The sequence below is a fragment of the Callospermophilus lateralis genome, chromosome 2 (genome assembly GCF_048772815.1).
Source record: "Callospermophilus lateralis isolate mCalLat2 chromosome 2, mCalLat2.hap1, whole genome shotgun sequence".
In the NCBI taxonomy this organism is placed as follows: domain Eukaryota; kingdom Metazoa; phylum Chordata; class Mammalia; order Rodentia; family Sciuridae; genus Callospermophilus; species Callospermophilus lateralis.
This window is the reverse complement of record NC_135306.1, coordinates 615810-633744: the sequence shown is the minus strand read 5'-3', so window position 1 is coordinate 633744 and position 17935 is coordinate 615810. Positions and strand designations below refer to the sequence as shown.

General features: G+C 60.3%; 1 protein-coding gene across 1 annotated transcript in view; it reads left to right on the top strand.

Moving 5' to 3' along the window:
* The first annotated feature begins 3052 nt into the window (after window positions 1-3052).
* The window catches only part of Cacna1b (calcium voltage-gated channel subunit alpha1 B), a 184569-nt gene continuing 169686 nt past the window's right edge, over window positions 3053-17935 (top strand). The window contains exons 1-3 of the mRNA XM_076844985.2: window positions 3053-3336; window positions 4339-4444; window positions 8211-8350. Coding sequence (XP_076701100.2) covers window positions 3053-3336; window positions 4339-4444; window positions 8211-8350 — 530 coding nt within the window. The remainder of the gene's footprint in view (window positions 3337-4338; window positions 4445-8210; window positions 8351-17935) is intronic.

The following is a 17935-nucleotide window of genomic DNA, read 5'->3' as shown; positions in this document are numbered from 1 at the left end:
AGGAGAGCAGGAGAACTCAGCACAAATCTCCATCCTGATGGGATGGGAGGCAATACGGGTTCCCTCCACTCCACATGGTGTGGTGTGTGGCAGCCCCTGCAGCACTGTGTGGTGCTGCTGGATGCAGAACTCAGAAGCACATAAAGCCACACACCTGTGTTGCACAGGGTTAAGAGTGGAGCATAGTGAGAGCTCTGCAGAATGAGTGTGTGCAATGGTGTCTGGACAATGAGGGGACAAGAACAGGGGCACAGGGTTCCTCCGCCTCCTCTGCAGAGCCATTAGCGCCCTGAATTAGATTTAAGATAGACATTATTTATATAAGAAAGAAAAACTTGTAGATTTACCTCTCCACTCCCCTAAGAGGACCCAACCCAGTGCCAGAGGTGGGGCCAAGAAGGGAACATTGCCAGGACATCTCAGGAGCAACCACAGAGAGGCTGGCTTTTGGTGTAGAGTCTGGAAGACAGTGGCTGTGGTCACAGCTGCCATCATGTAGCATAGGGGCAGCACTGACTTCGGGACCCACAGTCTTCTTGGGGGACATGGATGTGCCAGTCTGTCCCCTGTGTGACCAGCAGTAGCTGGAACCAGTAGGTGTGTCCCCGGAGGTTTGTAGTCTGCATTTTACCAGGTGTGTAGGATGAGGGCCCAGGGAGCTAGGGAGCATGTGTGTAGGCTCCTCTGGTCAGTTCACTCACTTGACGCCTGTGTGTGAGCCCTCACATCCAGCCCTGGCCCTTGGCTCCCCGCCCTGCCCCTTTGTGTATCCCACTGCAGTTCATTCTCCGCACATACCCGGGTGAGCACTCAGGACCACTCCTCCCCGAGTGGTGCCCTCAGCCAGCGCCTGGCTGCACTCTGCAAGAGTGAAGGGCCTGTGCCTCCTATACAGACCACACCATGTTCCCTCTGCATCAGCAGCTTCTCCTGCCCAGCATGAGCATAGCATACAGGGTGCTACCTACAGACCCACCCGCTCAGTCATGCCAGGCCTCTCCCTAACTATTGCTTCAGTCTCTGCTCCCCTTTGCAGAAGAGCTGTCCACACACCTGAGTTCACTTCCTCACCGCACCAGGTGTCTACACCCACCGTCTGCTTCCTCACTGCACCAGCTGCCTCCTCCTCTGCATGTGCCTCCTTACTGTATGAACTCCCCAATCTCTGCTCCACATTTGACCTCCACATCCACAATTTGGTGGGCTCTGGTGTACAGTCAAGGGGTCACAGCCATGGCCCAGTATCCAAACCACATTACCCTTCTGTTGGCAGCAGTCAAGACCCCCAGCTGGCTTCTCTGTTCTGCAATGGGTCAATGGCAGCCTTCCCTCCTACTTCTCAGAGAAGTGAGCCCTGACTTGGGCAGCTTCATGCCCATTCAGGGGATGACAGCTGTCCTGTCTGCTTAATGAAGTTCAAGCCTTATGAAAAAGCCTTTTCTTCATTATAAAAAGATGTCATAAATTTATTGTTTAAAGTGGGTACTATTTTTACACCTGCCCTTCCTGTTTGAGATGGTGATGCAGAGGTGTCATGCTTAGTGCTGAGGCAGCTCCTTGGGCCAGGGGCGGCAGGCAAGAAGACAGAGTGTGGTGCTTGTGTTGATCGGGGGAGGGAGGGGGATGGAAAGGCTGTCTCTAAAACTGACATTTCATCAGTGAGGTCAGGACTGTACTGTACAAGCTGCTCCTAGATGAAGTTGGGTTGCCTACCTCTGACTGCCCAGATAAGGGGACAGAGACAGGGGTGGAGACACAGGGTTCCTCCACCTCCTCTACAGAGCCAGTCCTCTGCCTGGCCTGGCTTTGCATGCCTCACCTCTGTAGCATTCAGGTGTGCTCCAGAATTCCTCCTTTCCTGGAAGGAGTCTTCCCCGACCCCAAGGCAGAAAGGCCTCCTCCAGGAGGCTGGCAAGCTTGTTTTCAGGATGTTTGTCCTGGCAGAGTGAAGAGGATCCCTGTCTGGCTTCCTCTACCACCTACCAAGAGTGATTTGGGAAAACTCACCAGCATGCTGTGGGACCTCGAGCAATTGTGTGTGATCATCATGCCTAGCACCAAGCAGGTGCAATGTAAATATTTGCTATCCTTGGTGTAAAAATGTCACCTCCACGAAGGAGGAACCAGTGCCTGGCAAATGAGTACTTACAAAATGCTTGGGGGAGAGGGAGGATGGATGGTAAACGAAGTGGTGCGAGGGCACCATTATTCGGTTCTTATTGAATTAATGGCAGAATGTCAGAATTGAGATCTAGTAGCCAGTTCAGTGTCTGGTGTATGCACAAGGGCTGGGGCCCCTCGACAGGGTTGTGTCATGAAAACTTGGGGCAAGAATGTCGGGAGAACCAGAAGGACCAGAACTGCCCTCGGGAGACCAGGCCTTCTGGGAAGCGGCAGGAGGTCGGCAGAGAAGTCCAGAGGAGCTGTCCATGCGGCCTCCAGGAAGAGTGAGTTGTGGACCTAGTGGGGAGCCTGGAGCCTGTCCTCTCTCTTCGGACTGGCGCATCTCAACACTGCTGACGTCTCTGGGGAACGCGGGTCGGTTTGGGTGGAGTGCGAGGAGTCGGGCGTTCGCGCAGGCAGAATGAACTCTGGGGACAGCATGGCTCGGCGCCAAATGCGGCTGTCGAAGACTCCAGCGCACCAATTCGCTTCTGGTGGCTTCCAGCCCGTGTGTGGAGCGGGACGCGTGGAGGGCGCACATTCTCCCGACCGACCGGAACCCGGGCGCACCCGCAGCATCAGCCGAGGCGCAGCCTCGAGGGCCGGCGGCTGGGGAGGGCGGTGGAGACTGGGTGGGGGCGACCAGGCGGGGGCGGGGCCGGAGAGTCCGGGGGCGGGGCCGTTTTGGATTGGCCAGACACCGCCGCGTGACCGGCCCCTTTTAGGGCGTGGCGCGGGGCCGCGGAGTCGGGTGCGGCGGTGGCCGGGCCGGGCGAGGTCCGGTTCTGTCCCGGCAGCTTGGCGACTGTTCTGCTTTGAGCGCCTGGTGCGCCCCGCGTCCTCCCTGCCGGGGCCACCGGGCTGGGGATGTGCGCGGCGCCCCGGAGCCATGGTCCGCTTCGGGGACGAGCTGGGCGGCCGCTATGGGGGCGCCGGCAGCGGGGAGAGGGCGCGGGGCGGCGGGGCCGGCGGGGTGGGTGGCCCGGGCCCCGGAGGGCTACAGCCGGGCCAGCGGGTCCTCTACAAGCAGTCCATTGCGCAGCGCGCACGGACCATGGCGCTGTACAATCCCATCCCGGTCAAGCAGAACTGCTTCACCGTCAATCGCTCGCTCTTCGTCTTCAGCGAGGACAACGTCGTCCGCAAATACGCCAAGCGCATCACCGAGTGGCCATATCCTGCCAGCGACTGGGCCGGGCGGGGCAGGGGCTGACTGCCGAGGTCGCGAGGGCAGGGACCGGGCGCGGACCGGGCGCGGCGTCCGTGTTCCGCGTCTGCCAGGTCTGGGAGGGGCGGCCTGGACCGAGGGCGAGGACTGGGGCCGGTCGCGGCGGCGCCCAGTGGCCATTTTTCCCCGGGCCAGGAGGAGGGTGCGACCCGGGAGAGGCGCAGCGAAGACGCCGTGGACCGGCGAGGAGGGGGCGGGGCGGGGCCTCCGAGGCCGGTCTCTGCGCGTGTGTGCGTGTGGTCGTGCGCGCGCGTCTGTGTGTGTGTGTGTGTGTGTGTGTGTGTGTGTGGTCCCGAAGGCGGCGGCCAGCTGGCCCCAGGGGTGCTGGGCGGAGCCCCTCTGCCCTAAGGCTCAACCTTTGGTTCACTTGGCCTTGGGGAGCTTGGTCGGTGTGCAGAGCTCTCGGCCAGCATGGAGGGCACCCGAGGGCGAATCCATGTCTGTGTAGGTGTGAGACCGTGTAGATGCGGCCCGTGCGCGTGCTGGCTGCAGGTGCCTGCGTGTGCGTGTGCGGGCATAGCACGAGTCCCGCGCTGCGCGTGCGTTCGTTCGAGATTCTCGGTACATGTATGTTCACGTGCCTATGTAGGTGCTTGTGGCTGCGTGTCTTTAGGTAGGAGCACGCGCCTGCGCGGGGGTCTCGTATTGCCGCTCTGGGAACGCACAGCCCTCAGCCTTGGGGAGCCGGGCGGAGGCGCTGTCCGCGGTGCTGACGGCCGCCCGGACGTGCAGAGGGGCTGGCGGCTGCTACTGCAGAGGCCCCGCCTTTCGGCGGTCCCCTGGGATGGGGGTGGGCAGCGAGAAAGACCAGCCCTCGTCGGTGGAAGTGGTGGGCTCAGGACCCATCATCCTCAGCCCTCGGGAGACGCCTAGCCAAGGCTGCTGCACTGCGCAGCCACCGGCCTCTGCCGCTGTGGCGCCTCCTGGCCAGTCCTTAACCCACACACTCCCTTTGAGTACATGATCCTGGCCACCATCATCGCCAACTGCATCGTGCTGGCCCTGGAGCAGCATCTCCCTGATGGAGACAAGACGCCCATGTCGGAGCGCCTGGTGAGTGCTGGTGCTGGGGTCTGGGGCCAGATGGTGGGATGGTGGCAACTTGTCTGATTCACTTTCTTTAGAATCTGTGCCTGAGCTGGGAAGCACCCCCACACACTTCAGGTAGGGGACAGGATAGAACCTGGGCAGCTGACACTTCCTTGTAGGGTCAGGAAGTTGAGATGTCCAGCTCAACTGATCTGCTCTGTTCCTGGAGCCACCCCCACACCACAGATGGGCCATCCAGGCAGCTGCTCTGGGTTCTCATCTGAGAATCTAAGTTCTAAACCTGGGGCGAGGGAGGGCGTTTATATGGAGAGGAGAATGTCAGGTTGAATGGGTTCCCTGGGGAGAATGGGTCAGCTGCCCACCTTCCCTGCAGGCCTGGTGGGGCTCTTTTGGTGCAACCCTGAGTCTGGGGATTGGGGTCCTCCTTCAGGGTTATCTTCTGTGGCCTTTTTTAGAACCCTGTTCCCACAGGGTCTGCCCCTCCTGGGGAAGCCCTCCTTTCCAAATGTTCTGAATAGTTTTTACCCCTAGCTTCCTGCCAAGAGCCCTCCAGACCCCTGGGGTATCTGTGCTGAACCACAGAGCCTGTGAGAACCAGGAGCCAGGGCAGGACCTCTGCAGGATGTTGGGCAGAGTAGGAGGCAGGTGTTGAAGGCCAGCCTAGTGGACTCTGGGTCAGAGGACTGGATCAGAGTGAGCATAACTTCACAGGTGATGGCACAGTTCGAAACCCATAGTTCTTCTCTCCTGCCATGCCCCTTTGTTTGGGCTCAGTGTGGGCTGGGTGTGGGCTGCTACACCTCAGAATGTAGAGAAAGAAGGCAATTGGAGGGGCCTGGAGAAGGGGGCTTGGGCATGAGGTCCCCCAAGGGACAGCCTCTGCTCTGGCTTCCCTCTACCCTGGCTGCCACTTCAGGACTCCTACTCAGTGAAGATGTGAGATATGGCCTGGTAGGTGCTTTTTGGGGGGCCCAGTGCCCTTCTGAGTTCTGGTTGGCCACCTAGCCACTCCTGGCCCTGTGGTGTGGAAGGGGAGATGATTAGGTGGACACTGGGAGCTGAGGAGTTTCCTGGAGGACAACAGAAGGCCATGTGGGTTGGGTGGTGGCAGTGGGCACAGATCAACCATGCTGTGAGGCCATCATGGTCCCTGGAGGTACCTGGGTGTGGGGCTGATGGGGTCTCTTGCCTCCTCTGGACCTCTAGCTCCTACTGGTAGTGAGCTGTGCTTCAGAGGACAGAGCAGAGGGTGAAAGGGAGAGGAAGCTGGAGGTCCAGGGCACAGGCATGATCCTATTTCCATGAAGTCTGGTAAGTAGGGCCAGAGAGACTCAGGCCAAGGGTCAGACTGGGGTTGGTGCAAGGAGACCAGTGCAGTGGCCAGACTCAGGGTCCTCTTGTGGACCAGCTGGCATCCAGCCGTGTGAACTTCTGCCTCACAGGTGCAGCAGTTTTGCTTTGTGTGGCAGGTGTGGGGGTGTGCTTCTGGATGGGGGCTATCTTTGGGGAGAATCAGCAGAATGTGTCCCAGATGGAGGCCTGAGGACCTCTTTGCTGACCCCGGTCCTGCATGCAGGTCCAGCCCTCAAGGTTCTGAGGACAGACAGGAGCTAGACTATGGTCTGGAGGCTGGACTGCTGTCTGGGCAGCAGCGGGGTTGAATGGGTTAGATGGATTTCTCAGTGGTCTGCTAGCCAGGCTCTGGTGCAGCCTTCCTGGCTCCTCATCTGGGGGTTCTGCTTCCCACCCACCCATCAGCTTCCTGATTTGCCTTTGGCTGGAGCCCCTTGAAGTCCAGTGCCACCCACACCCATGGCTGCCTGTACACCTAGGTGGTGGTCCAGGGCCAGGCTGGGATGAGCTGAGAGGAGAACTCTGGGGTAGTGTCTCCTTCCCAGTGGCCCTGGAGTATGGCCTGCACTTTTCTTTTCTGTCCATAAGCCTTCTGAGAAGATGTGTCCTCTGGGCCCAGCTATTCCATTTGGCCAGATGATCAGTGGCTCCTCTTCTTGGGAAAGAGGATGCTTCAAACTAAGAAGGCTTGAGGTCACAAAAAGTATACACACTCCTCCAGGGGCCTTGTCCCTGTCATGAGTCAGCATCAGAGTTGCAGGGCAGGAGCACTGGGCCACAGTGAACCCTTGTGTTCTGGCAGCATCCATAGGCCCCTGCTGTGAGCTTATGTCCTGCCTCATCCCCTGGGGAGAGCCATCAGGAGCCAGGCTTCTGGGAGAAAGGTTCAGGCTTTGGGGGCTGGCAGTCCCACCTCACTTGGCAGCTTCTTGCAGCCAATGTCCAGCCCTGCCACTCTGACCCCTGCCCCGCAGGACAGAGCCGCTCTCTGGAGGGAAGTTCCTCCTGTGAATTTCACTGTCAGGAAAATCACTAAGCCCATGGCTCTGGGAGCTGGCCTGCTCCTTAGCTCCTCTTCATCTACTACCGAGTGCAGACGTGAGTCCTGCTGACCCTCCACCTCCAGCTCCCCTGGTCGAGCTCCCCTGGTCTAGCTCCACAGGTCCAGTGCCCACATCCAGTACCCAGGCCCAGCTCCCCAGCTCCAGCTCCCCAGCTCCAGCTCCTCTATCTAGCTCCACAGGTCCAGTACCCATGTCCAGCCCCCCCAGGTCCAGCTCCCCAGCTCTAGTACCCAGGTCTAGCTCTCCTGGCCTGGCTCCCCTCATCCACCTCTGTTGGTCTAGCTCCCTAGGTCCAGTACCCAGGTTCAGCTCCCCTGGTCCAGCTCCCCTGGTCCAACTCCACAGGTCCCTTACCCAGGTCCAGTACCCAGGTCCGGCTCCCAAAGTCCAGCTCCCAGGGCTCTTTGCCACTGTCCCTAGGCCTGTGAAGCACTGTCACTTGCCATGCTGCACCCTCATATGGTACCGTTCTCCCCAAGCTCCACGCTGCTTGCTCAGCACCAAAATGGCCTGCCCCAGCTTGATGCTCAGAACCTGTTGACCAAGTCACTGCCTGGAGTGGAGGACAGGGGTCTTTCTAGGATCTCTCATCTTCTGTCCTTTTGGTCACACTGGTTCCTTCAACTGGAGTTCTTTTCCTCAAAGTCTGGCCATGGAAAACTTGGCCCTTTGACACCACACCTCTAGGAGCCTCCCTGGGGTCCAGCGGTGTCTTGGTTTCAGGACCCTGGCCCTGAACAAGCTCCTGCCCTGGGGGTCCTCACAGGAGCCGTTGCTCCCATGGTCTCAGGGCTGCAGGTTTTGCTTCTGTGTTTCTGTTGGTTCCCTGCTAGGGTTTGCAGGTTCTGTTTACCCAGGTGTGTACTGAAAGTGTCAGTGGGCCCTGGACTGAGTTCTGGGGCTGAGTTTTATTCAGATAACTGTGCCCAGTGGTCAGCTGAGGTGGCTGCTGGGTTTAGCTGTGGTCCTTGCCCAGCTACGGATCTTCGTAGAAAGAGATAGCAGTGGAGGGCATTGGCAGGGTTTCCACAGTTGATGGAGACCCACTTCCACCTCACTCTCTTCATTGCCTTCTTCACTGGTTCAAGCAGAGCAGGCCCTGGGTGCTCTGAGCTGGAGCAGAAGCTGAGACCCTGATGCTGCCCATCAACAGTGGGGTGTCCCTTGAGGGGGCACATGCAGATGAGCACCCACAGGCTAGTGGTGGAGATGCCAGGCTGGAGGAGTCTGGGTGTGTCAGGCGGGTCAGAAGGATCAGACTTGGGACAGTGGGTGTGGCCATCAGACAGGGCCTGCTGCCCCAGCCACTGCAGGGAGGGCAGAAGTAACCAGTGCCCTGTGCCTCTTCTCAGGATGACACAGAGCCCTATTTCATCGGCATCTTTTGCTTTGAGGCGGGGATCAAGATCATCGCACTCGGCTTTGCTTTCCACAAGGGCTCCTACCTGCGGAATGGCTGGAACGTCATGGACTTCGTGGTGGTCCTCACAGGGTAGGTGGCCTGCATGCCCTGTGTGCGTGTCCACGCCCTGCCCAGGGCGTGGGGCACGGAGGTTTCCGCAGTTGTCTGTGTGCTCTTGGCTCAGGAGAGGCTTGTTTGCAGTCACAGGGGAGGCAGCTGCTGGGTCCCACGGCCAGAGTGACCAGGAGGGTGCCTGCTTTGTGGTCTGGGTCTGCTGGGGAGAGGCTCCCAAGGAAGGGAGGGCTTTGCTGCCTGGGATCTGGGGGGCACTTGGCACTTGAGCTTCTTCCTGTCCTAGAGCCATCTGGACCCTCCAAGCTCTTTGCTGCCTTCCCCTGAGGCCACAACCAGGGCCTCCACCCAGTTTCCTCCTCAGCTCGTCCTTATGATGGCCAACGTGCCACCTCCCCAGCAGCCCCCAGGAGTCCAGGGAGCTGCTTGCCCCATGCCCACTGGCCTCAGAGGTTCCATCTGCCCAGTTGCCCCCCAGGGCCCCTCTCCCGTTTCTTTGGCTGCAGGCTGAGGGAGTGAGGGCCGTGGGGCCTCTGCTCCAGAGCTTGTTGATATGGCCCCAGTCCCAGAGGATCTTCTTCCTGGGACTTGGGGTCCCTGGAGGTGCAGAGCCCAGCCCACTCCCTTCCAAGGAGAGGTGGGAGGCAGAGCCGTTCCTACCACTCACTGTCTCCATGGCCTGGCACTTGTGGGGAGACACAGGAGGGGCTGGAGCCGATGGCAGAGGATGAAGAGGCAGCCCTGAGTCTGGGGCTTCCTGAGTGTGGGGAAGAAAGGGAGCTGGCAGAGGCTAGTGGGCTCCTGAGCATCCCCCAGTCCTGGGGCCTTGGGTGTGGGGCCCAGGGTGTTGGTGTTGAGGCTGCCCCTGTGCCCCTCCAGGTGGGCACCTTCACACTCTGCAGGGGTGCTCCCCAGGAAGCCCTCTGTGGCCCTGTGGGGACCTGCAGACCCACCAGTGACATCAGCGGGGTGTCAGAGTTGCCCCTTGGGAGACTGGTGCTCCCCATGCTCAGGGGCCGTTCCTTGGGACACCCAGGAGCCACCACAGGTGTTTACGTCTCTCTTGCTCTAGAAGGAAGCCTCTGAGGACAAGGCCTCTTATTTTTCAGAGCTTCCCCTGAGCCTGGCTTGGGTCCCTGGGGCCTTGGCTGAATCATGAATGTTAAGGCAAAAGAGCATTCGTGTTGGGGGTGGGCTGCCTGGGGCCCGCTGGGCGCTGAGGCCCGCCAGACACCCAGGGCCCCTTGGATTCCAGGCCAAGCCCCCAGGTTGGGGGACCGCCAGTGCTGGGCATTGGGGAGGACAGAGCGGCTCACTTCTGTGGAGCCCAGTGCGAGGGCTCAGCCCCTGCGGTGCTCACATCCCCTGTGCCTGGCTCTTCTGTCCCCCACCTCCGGCCTCTGCATGGCTTTCCCTGCCCTTCTCCCCGTTCCTGCCCCTCCAGACTCCCACTCCCTGACTTCTAGGACCTCCCTCTCCAGACGTCTCCAGACGGCTGGGCCTGGCTCTGGCTCTTTCTACTGTCATCCCCTGAGGGGGCGCTAGGTTTCTGGGACACCCCAGTGGGAGGGGTCTGTGTCCCTGGGCTCACACGCAGGCCCAGAGCCGTGGGAAGCCTCTGTGCTGTGTGCTGTGTCTGCGTAGTGAGGGTCTGGGGAAGAACCCTGTCCCTAGAACTCCCGATTGGAGGTCCCTTGGGCAGTGGTGGCACAGGCTGGGGGAGGGAGGCCTTTCTTGTCACTCTCCTGTTTTAATTAACATTTGTTTAATTAGTGCTCAGAGGGCTGGAGGCTGGGTGGGGAAAGGCCTGGTAAAGCCCCAGGGGTGGCTGACTGCTGGGGTCCCTCTACCTCTGAGACTAGTGTCGGAGACTGGGAGGTGCCTGAGGAGACCCAGGGGCCTGTCCTGACCCAGGTGCCTGTCCCCGAGGCTGAGTGCCCACTGACTTCCTGCTCACCCCTTCCAGACTTCTCACCTCTCTGGTGCTCAGGGCTGGGGAGATGGGTGTGGTCTGGGCTGGGTCCTACCTCTTGGGCTGCAGGGTCTCTTGCAGGTCCCAGGGGTGCCTCTGCAGGGCCCTGGGCCTTGTCGGACACGTTGGCAGCTTCTGGGCACTGAGCTTGGTGGGCTGTGCCACGGGGGAGCCTCAGGCCTGAGCCCTGTTCTCAAGTGGTCAACCCATGGGTGACCACCGACTGCTGTTCCTTGGGTGGGTGGGGACATGTGGCTGGCTGCCAGACATGGTCCCTCCTTGCTGTCAGAGGGCTCTGGCTCCTGGTCTGTCCTGCTGCTGACTGGAGCCCAGGGAGCCTTTGCCTGGGGGTTGGGCTCCCTGACCTGGCGGGCTCTTCCAGGAATGCTCTGTGCTGCTTGGCGGGTCTCGGGAGGGGCCCAGAAGAGCTCCAATGGCCCGAGTTCCAGCCCGAGCCCCAGGTGGCTCCTTGCGCAGGAGGGAGGGAGCACTGCCCCTCTTCCGTGCCTCTGTCGTCGCCTGGCTTCTCTGGCCTCTGGAGCTGCCCCTGCTCCACCTTCCCTCGCACGCTGGCCCTTCACTTGGTCTGCAAGTGCTGGCGGCAGGGTGATCAGGCTGCAGCCCCTGCCCGTAGGCCATCCTCCAGAGTGTGGCCACCACACCACACAGGTCCAGCTCCCCGGGTTCAGCACCCCTTTCTCTTATGTCCTGCCCCTGCCCGCGTGCACATAGCCACGTGCCCAGGCCAGGGCGCAGAGCTTGCTGGGGTGGGACATGAAGGAGACGAGTGGCCACCAGTGCCATGAGAAAGAGGGGCTTTGTGCAGGGCAGGAGGGAAGTCCTCCCTCTGAGGTGACTCAGGCGGGCCTTGGGGCAACGGGGACAAGCACCTAGCTCTCTGGGCAGAGGCCATGGCTGCGGTGCACCTGGGGAATGCAGGAGAGGCAGACAAGATCCCCAGGGATGGGGCACAGGGGAACTGCCCACCACTGCTCAGTGGCCCAGAGCTTACGGCTGCAGCTGGCAGGGAGCTAGTGGAGCTAGTGGAGACTGGACACCTGGACACAGGGTGCCCGGAAGGGCAGGCTGTGCCCCTGGAGGTGGGCTGGAGAGGGGGATGCAGTGAGATACCATAGCTGGCACGGGTAGGGATGAGGACACTGGGGCTGCTGCGGCTAGAAGCTCCGAGAGGCAGGGCAGGGCAGCCTCCACGGGAGGATTGGCTGAGAGCCGCCAGGCTAGTGCAGGAGGGACAGATCCACGGCTGATGGAGACAAGGGGCCAACGAGTGAAGATGGGGTCCAGGCTCTGGACAACACAGGCCTGTCCATTGGACTAGGGATCTGGAGTAGCATGTGGGCTCCTCGGGTTGGCAGGGATGGGCAAGGGGAGTGAGTCCTTGGGACCGTGCTGGTTGGTCTCTGTACATGTTGGGTCTGGAAGCAAGTGCTCAGCCCAGGTGTGATGCTGAAGAGAGGAAGGAGGTGGGAGGGAACAAAACAAAAAGGGTTGCCAGGCAGAGTGGCTATGCCTTAATCCCAGTGGCTTGGGAGGCTGAGGCAGGAGGATCCAAGGTTCAAAGCCAGCCTCAGCAATTTAGGGAGGCCCTACGAAACTTGGCAAGACCTTGCCTCCAAGTAAAATATAAAAAAGGGCTGAGGGTGTGGTTAAGTGTCCCTGGGTTCAATCTCCCTTACAAAGAAGAAAAGAGTCAGAGAAAGGGAAGGCATGGAGGGAGGCGGGAGTGGGCGAGTAGGTGAGCTGCAAACTCCCCCTGCTGCCCCTTTCTCCCCCTCTGCTCCTGGCTTTGCTTGGCCACTTGGAAAGAGTTGGCTGAGGGTACGTGCCCCCTCCCACCCTTTTCAGGCTTCTGGGGACACAGATGGTTTCTGCCCTCACAATGGATAGTTGCACCTCCCCGGTGGTAGGGTGGGGAAGGCTCGAGGAGCACAGCAGGGGCTGAGGAGGGAGAGAGGTCACCGTGAGCCACTGGGAGGATGCAGGGAGGCCACGGGGGCTGTGGCTTCTGTGAGGGGCCAGAGTGGCTCCATGCTGGGCCCTGGCTGTGGAGTGCATGGGATGAACTGCAAGTGGAGGCCTAGGCTGGAGGCCCAGGCTGAGAGAGTGGAGCCTCGCTTCCCCAGGCCACCCTCCCGTCCAAGCCTAGCATCTGCCCCTGCCCTCCTGCCCTGCCCTGCCAGTTCCTGGCTGTCCCTGCTTCACTGCCTCTGCCGTCCCAGGCCCCTCAGGAAGCCCCCGTCATGGGCAACAGCTGGCGCTCGAGGACCGCCAAGCCCAGGTGTCCACACCCTGTTGTGGCCCTGTGCTTCCCTTTACCACCTGTAGGGACAGCAGAGAAGTGTGTCCCAGCCCAGGCAGGTGGCTCCCAGGGAATGGTTCCAACCACAGCTTCTTGTCTGACTCTGAATTAAACTGGGGTTTCTTTTCAGGGGGGGTGATTGGCGCTCAGGGCCCTCTCTGGGTTCAGCGCTGGGTAGGAGGGAGTGTGACAGCCGTGTTTCAGGCCAGGGGACACAGTGACTGGGTGTGAAGGAGGGCTGACCCAATGACCGGAGCAAGCTCTGTGATAGGCACTTTCCAAGCCCCTGACCTTGGCTGTGACCCGGCTGAGGCACCTGGTGCCCCCCAGGTTGGGGAGCTGGGCCTTCTCCCCTGCCCCTGAAGTGGGAACCCTCCTTGCCAGCCCTCACTGACCTCTCAAGTGTGCCAGGAACCCCTGGGGAGGGGAGCTGCGAGTTCTGACAGAAGTTCCTTGTGGCAGCAGAAGGGTCCTCCATGTTCCCATTGTCTGGGGTTTGGGTCTCCTTAGGCAGTTTCCATGGGGCCGGGCCAGGGGTCTCTGCAGTGCCCCCTGGTACTGTGGTATCCCTGGGAGCACTCCAGACCCTGCACCTGCTGAGATCCTGCATCCTCTGCATGCAGCCTGCACTCTGGGTACTGCAAGGGGGCAGCTGCTGTGGGTCCCGGATCTCTCTGCACCTCAGGCACCTCCCTCCTGTCCATGGCCTCTCACCAGCCAACCGTCCCTCGGCTGGCCTGGAGCCCTGTGCTGGTTATGTAAGACTCTGAGAGGCACTGCCCTGGTGGGTGGCATCCCAGCCTCCCTCTCTGGCACACGCCCCTGCACTGGTATTTATAGAGGACCCAGCTCTTTCCCCTGCTTGGTTTGTCTCCTCCCTCCTCCCTCCCTTCTTCCTCTGTCTCAGGATTCCTGAAACTTTCCTGAACTGGAGGGCAGGGCCAGGCCCCTCCTGTGTGTGCAGGGGCTTGAGCTACTACTGGCTGATTCCAGAGAGAGTGGGTGTTCAGATCAGCCAGACTCGAGGCAGTTCCGGCTCTAGGCCATTTCCTGAGTATCAGTGGGCTGTGTGTGTTCCGGGTTAGGGCAAGCCCTCTGAAGACCCAGGCCCAAAAGCTGCCTGGATGGGGGCAGAATGGGGCTGGTTTGCTGACCAGGGGCATCAGGCCAGTGTCTAGACCCATAGGACTCTGTTCTACACAGGGGACCCCCACACCTGCCCAGCAATGCATTCTTGAGGGAGGCTGAGCCTCTGCACACCTGTTACCCCTAGAGGCAGAGGAGGTCAGCCAGACCATCTGTCTGTGATTCATGCAGGGCCTCAGATATTCACACCTTGCTGGACCAGATCTTGCCATGGGGCCGTCTTTCCATACACAGTGGAGGTCTACAGTATCCCAGGTCCTCTCTACACTCCAAGCTCTTGCCAGTGACCACAGGCTGGGCACCAGGTGTGGTTTTGCAGATGTACACCCTCTTTTCCTTCCGAGGTCCCACAGAGAGGCTTAGGTTCCTAAACTGCTGATCTCTGAGCTGGCACTCAGTGGTCAGGCCTGGAGGGATGTGGGCAGGGACAGGAAGGTGTGCTGACCACTGGCCACAGTGAGCCTCAGGTGCTGCATGCTGAGAGGCCTCTGGGTTTTATTTCAAGTTAGCTGGATGCCCTTGGGGAATCTCAGCCCAGGGCCACCCAGTTCCAGGGATAAGAGGTGAGTAGACAGTGGGTCCTGGGGCCCAGGACTCTTGCTTCTTTCCCTCTGGTGCTGATCTATCCAGTGGGTGGGAAAGGGGCACTTGCAGGGAGGATGCTGGCCCTGTGGTCAGCCAGTGTGTTTGGACTGTCAGGGCCCTGGACTCCTTACCACTTTGGGTCAGTGGCTGGGGGGCTGCAGGGACATGGTCCTGTGGCCAGAGTTTGAGATAGGCTCCAGATTAACGTCAGCATTTGAGAGGAGTCCTGCTTGTAAACACACATTCCCCTCTTGCTGGAGGTCCCTGGAGCCTGCACTCCCTGTGGCTCAGTGTCTGCTTGGTCTGGGACCCGCACCTGGCTGGCTCTGGAGAGCAGCCCCACTTCTTTTTTTTGGTACCAGGGATCGAACCCTGGGATGCTTTACAAGTGAACCACACCCCAGCCCATTTTTTGGCTTTTGTTTTAGAGCCAGGATCTCACTAAGTTCTGAGGCTGGCCTTGAATTTGCAATCTTCCTGCCTCAGCCAGTTTCTGGGATTACAGTTTGGCCACTACATCCAGCTTCAACAGAGGTTGGTCATCCTGGGCCGATCTCTGCCCAGCTCTGGGGCTCAGACCCGACTGTTTTGCTGCCTTGGGCTGCAGGACCGTAGTACCCACGGTCAGGCTGGATGATGAGGTGGCTGGGGGGCAGCTGGTCTGCATCCTGTGCCCATTCGCCGCCGAGGTAACAGGAGTGCAGGTCATGCCTGGTAAGGGCTGGAGCCTTGTGGGCACAGGGTAGTGGCCTCCCAGCAGCTGCAGTCCTGCTGGGCCCCCGGCCCTCTCCACCCTGGAGCCGAGCTGTGACTCCTCCAAGGTGAGAGCTTCTCCTGTACTAGCTCAAGTTGGTCCCTGCACTGGGAGGCGGGCAGGCAGGAGGTGCCCATTGCAGCCTGGCTCCCTGGATAAGGAGCTCCCTGGCTCCCAGCCTTCCTAGACTGAGACCAGAGGCCACTAGGGCAGGCAGGGCAGGGCTCTGCTTCCTGTCCCCTCCACCCTATTTGCAGCTCTGTCTGCAGGAGCCACATGTCACTCCGGTTGCCAATGGGCCCGTGTTTCTACAACACGAATTCCCAGTGGTCACTTGGTACTCCCAGGCATCCTCTTGCCAGCCGTGACCCTGTCTCCTTGCGGCCACTCCAGTGAGTCCCCTTTCTTCAGGCCAGGAGGCCATTCCAAGAGCCCTGTCATGTCATTACAGACTCCCTGGTTCCCCCAGAGCACAGAAGCCTGTTGGAAGGGAGTGGGGCTCTGGTCCTCTGTGTTGTCCTGGGGGGCCGTGCCTGCCTGGCAGTCTTCATCCAACAAGGTGTTGGCCTGTGTCTTCCCTACCCGTGGGCCTCATGGGATCTTTCCTGGAAGGACTGTGTGTGGGCCTGCCAGCTGTCCTAAGAAAGCCCAGGGACAGGTACCTTGTACAGCTGACCCTTGTCCCCTGGATTCTGGGGTACAGGTTCACGGGCAGGGCTGGCTTCTGTGAAGCCTCTCTTCCTGGCTCACTGGTGGCCAGTTCTTACAGGGGCTGTAGACTGAGTGGTGAGGGACGGATGCAGAGCCAGGGGGGGACGGAGGCCTCGTCCTCCAGGTCCCGTCCAGATGTTGCTGGCAGAGTGGGGCCTGGAGAGTGCACAGGCGTCCAGCGTCCTTCTCTCCCAGCCTCCTCTGTTGTGGGCCTGGGGCCGCTTCTCACTTCTCACTGTTGTCCGCCTCAGCCTGGAGCCACATGTCACATGGAGGCACCAGTGCACCCAAGAAGGGGCCCAGGCAGGGCTCCCTCACCTGCCCAGGACCTTCCCAGCCTGGCTCAGGTGCGGGTGCTGGGCTGCTGATCACAGACAGGCTGGAGAGTCCCGGGTGCCGTGAGCCCTCCTGTCTGAGAGAGGCGTCTCCAAGGGACGCTGACTTTGCCTTGCCCACACCTGCTGTCTCAGACACTTGCTCGGGGAGGAGTGTTGCGGGGGAGGTTCCCGGGAGGCTGGTGACCTGGGCTCCCACAGACACCCCTCCCAGACTGTGCTGCCCAGGGAGCATGTGAGTGGCCGCTTCGTCAACAGGAGTTTGTCTAGTAGAGACGTGCCTCAGGGCTGCCGCAGGTGTGGGCCTGGGTCACAACCTGATGTGATCATGCGGTAGAGCAGTCAGGTGACTCGTCGGGTTTTTCGTGGCCTGTGAAATTTATGACTGCCTTACCCTGTAGTCTGTGAAGCAGACATCATGTTAACAGAAGGATGGACGTACCTGACTTAAAAATCATTGCTGAGAGTCAGTGACGGGCACGTGCCCCTTGTGCGGGGTGCTCCCTGCTGGCGGGGTGTGTGGCTGCTGGGGTGGGAGGCCCTCAGACGGCAGTGAGGTGCACCACTGACTCCTGCCAGGCCTTCTCTGGCCCTGGGTGAGTCTGGTGGCAGAGCTCTCCCACCTGGGGCAGTCCACCCTCCACACCAGGATCTCCACTCCACAGAGCGAGGCCCACGGGCCTTGGCGGGAGCAGCTCTCCTCCGCCTTCTTTGCTTGTCCTCAGGAGCAACTCTGCTCTGTTGGATCTGGCCCCAAGGTCACACAGTTCAGCATGTCTTCAGGCCCTGGTTCTGGTTTTGTTGCTGCTCCCACTTTCTCCACAGAAGCCTCGACCCCTCCAGCCATCCAGGAGGGTTGGGGTCAACTCTCCTCCCGTGGATCACAGTACTCCTATGCCACCTTATAGCAGTGAGTCCTCTCCAGAAGATTCTCAATTATTTTACTGAATGTGTCAGAGGAACCCGAATGAGACTTCCAAGTCCAAGTTGCTCCTTGCCCCCAGGCGGCAGTGTGGCTGCTGCATCTGGGTGTGAGAACAATGCTCATCTTGTGCACATGTGTCAGGCTCCTGCGTGGCCAGGCGCGTGGTCAGTGGGCCACTGTGTTCTGAGCAGCTGGTCTCAGTGGGCTTCAGCACTGAGTGAGCCACATGGGAGCAGACGTGCTGTCGTCCTGGCTTGGTTGTCCATCCCTGGCACAGGTGGGGGCTTAGCACAGCCCTCAGGGTGGGGTCTTCAGTGGCACGTGAAGCCACGCAGTGGCACTGAGGCTATCAGTGGCATTTGAGGGTAAGAGTCCCTGCTTTGCCCTGCCCATACCTGTTGTCTCAGACCCTTGCTCTGGGAGTAGTGTTGGGGGGTGGTATTGGCCCCAGATGGGCAGGACATCAGATCCTCCCTCCCTCTTTCCTCCCTCCCTCCCTCCCTCTTTCTTCCCTCCCTCTTCCCTCCCTCCCTCCCTCTTTCCTCCCTCCCTCCCTCCCTCCCTCTTTCTTCCCTCCCTCTTTCCTCCCTCCCTCCCTCCCTCTCTCTCTCCTCCCTCTTTCCTCCTCCCTTCCTCCCTCCCTCTTTCCTCCCTCCCGCCCTCTTTCCTCCCTCCCTCCCACTTTCCTCCCTCCCTCCCTCTTTCCTCCCTCCCTCCCTCCCTCTCTCTCTCCTCCCTCCCTCTTTCCTCTCTCCCTCTTTCCTCCCTCCCTCTTTCCTCCCTCCCTCCCTCTTTCCTCCCTCCCTCCCTCCTCTTTCTTCCCTCCCTCTTTCTTCCCTTCCTTCCTCTCGAACT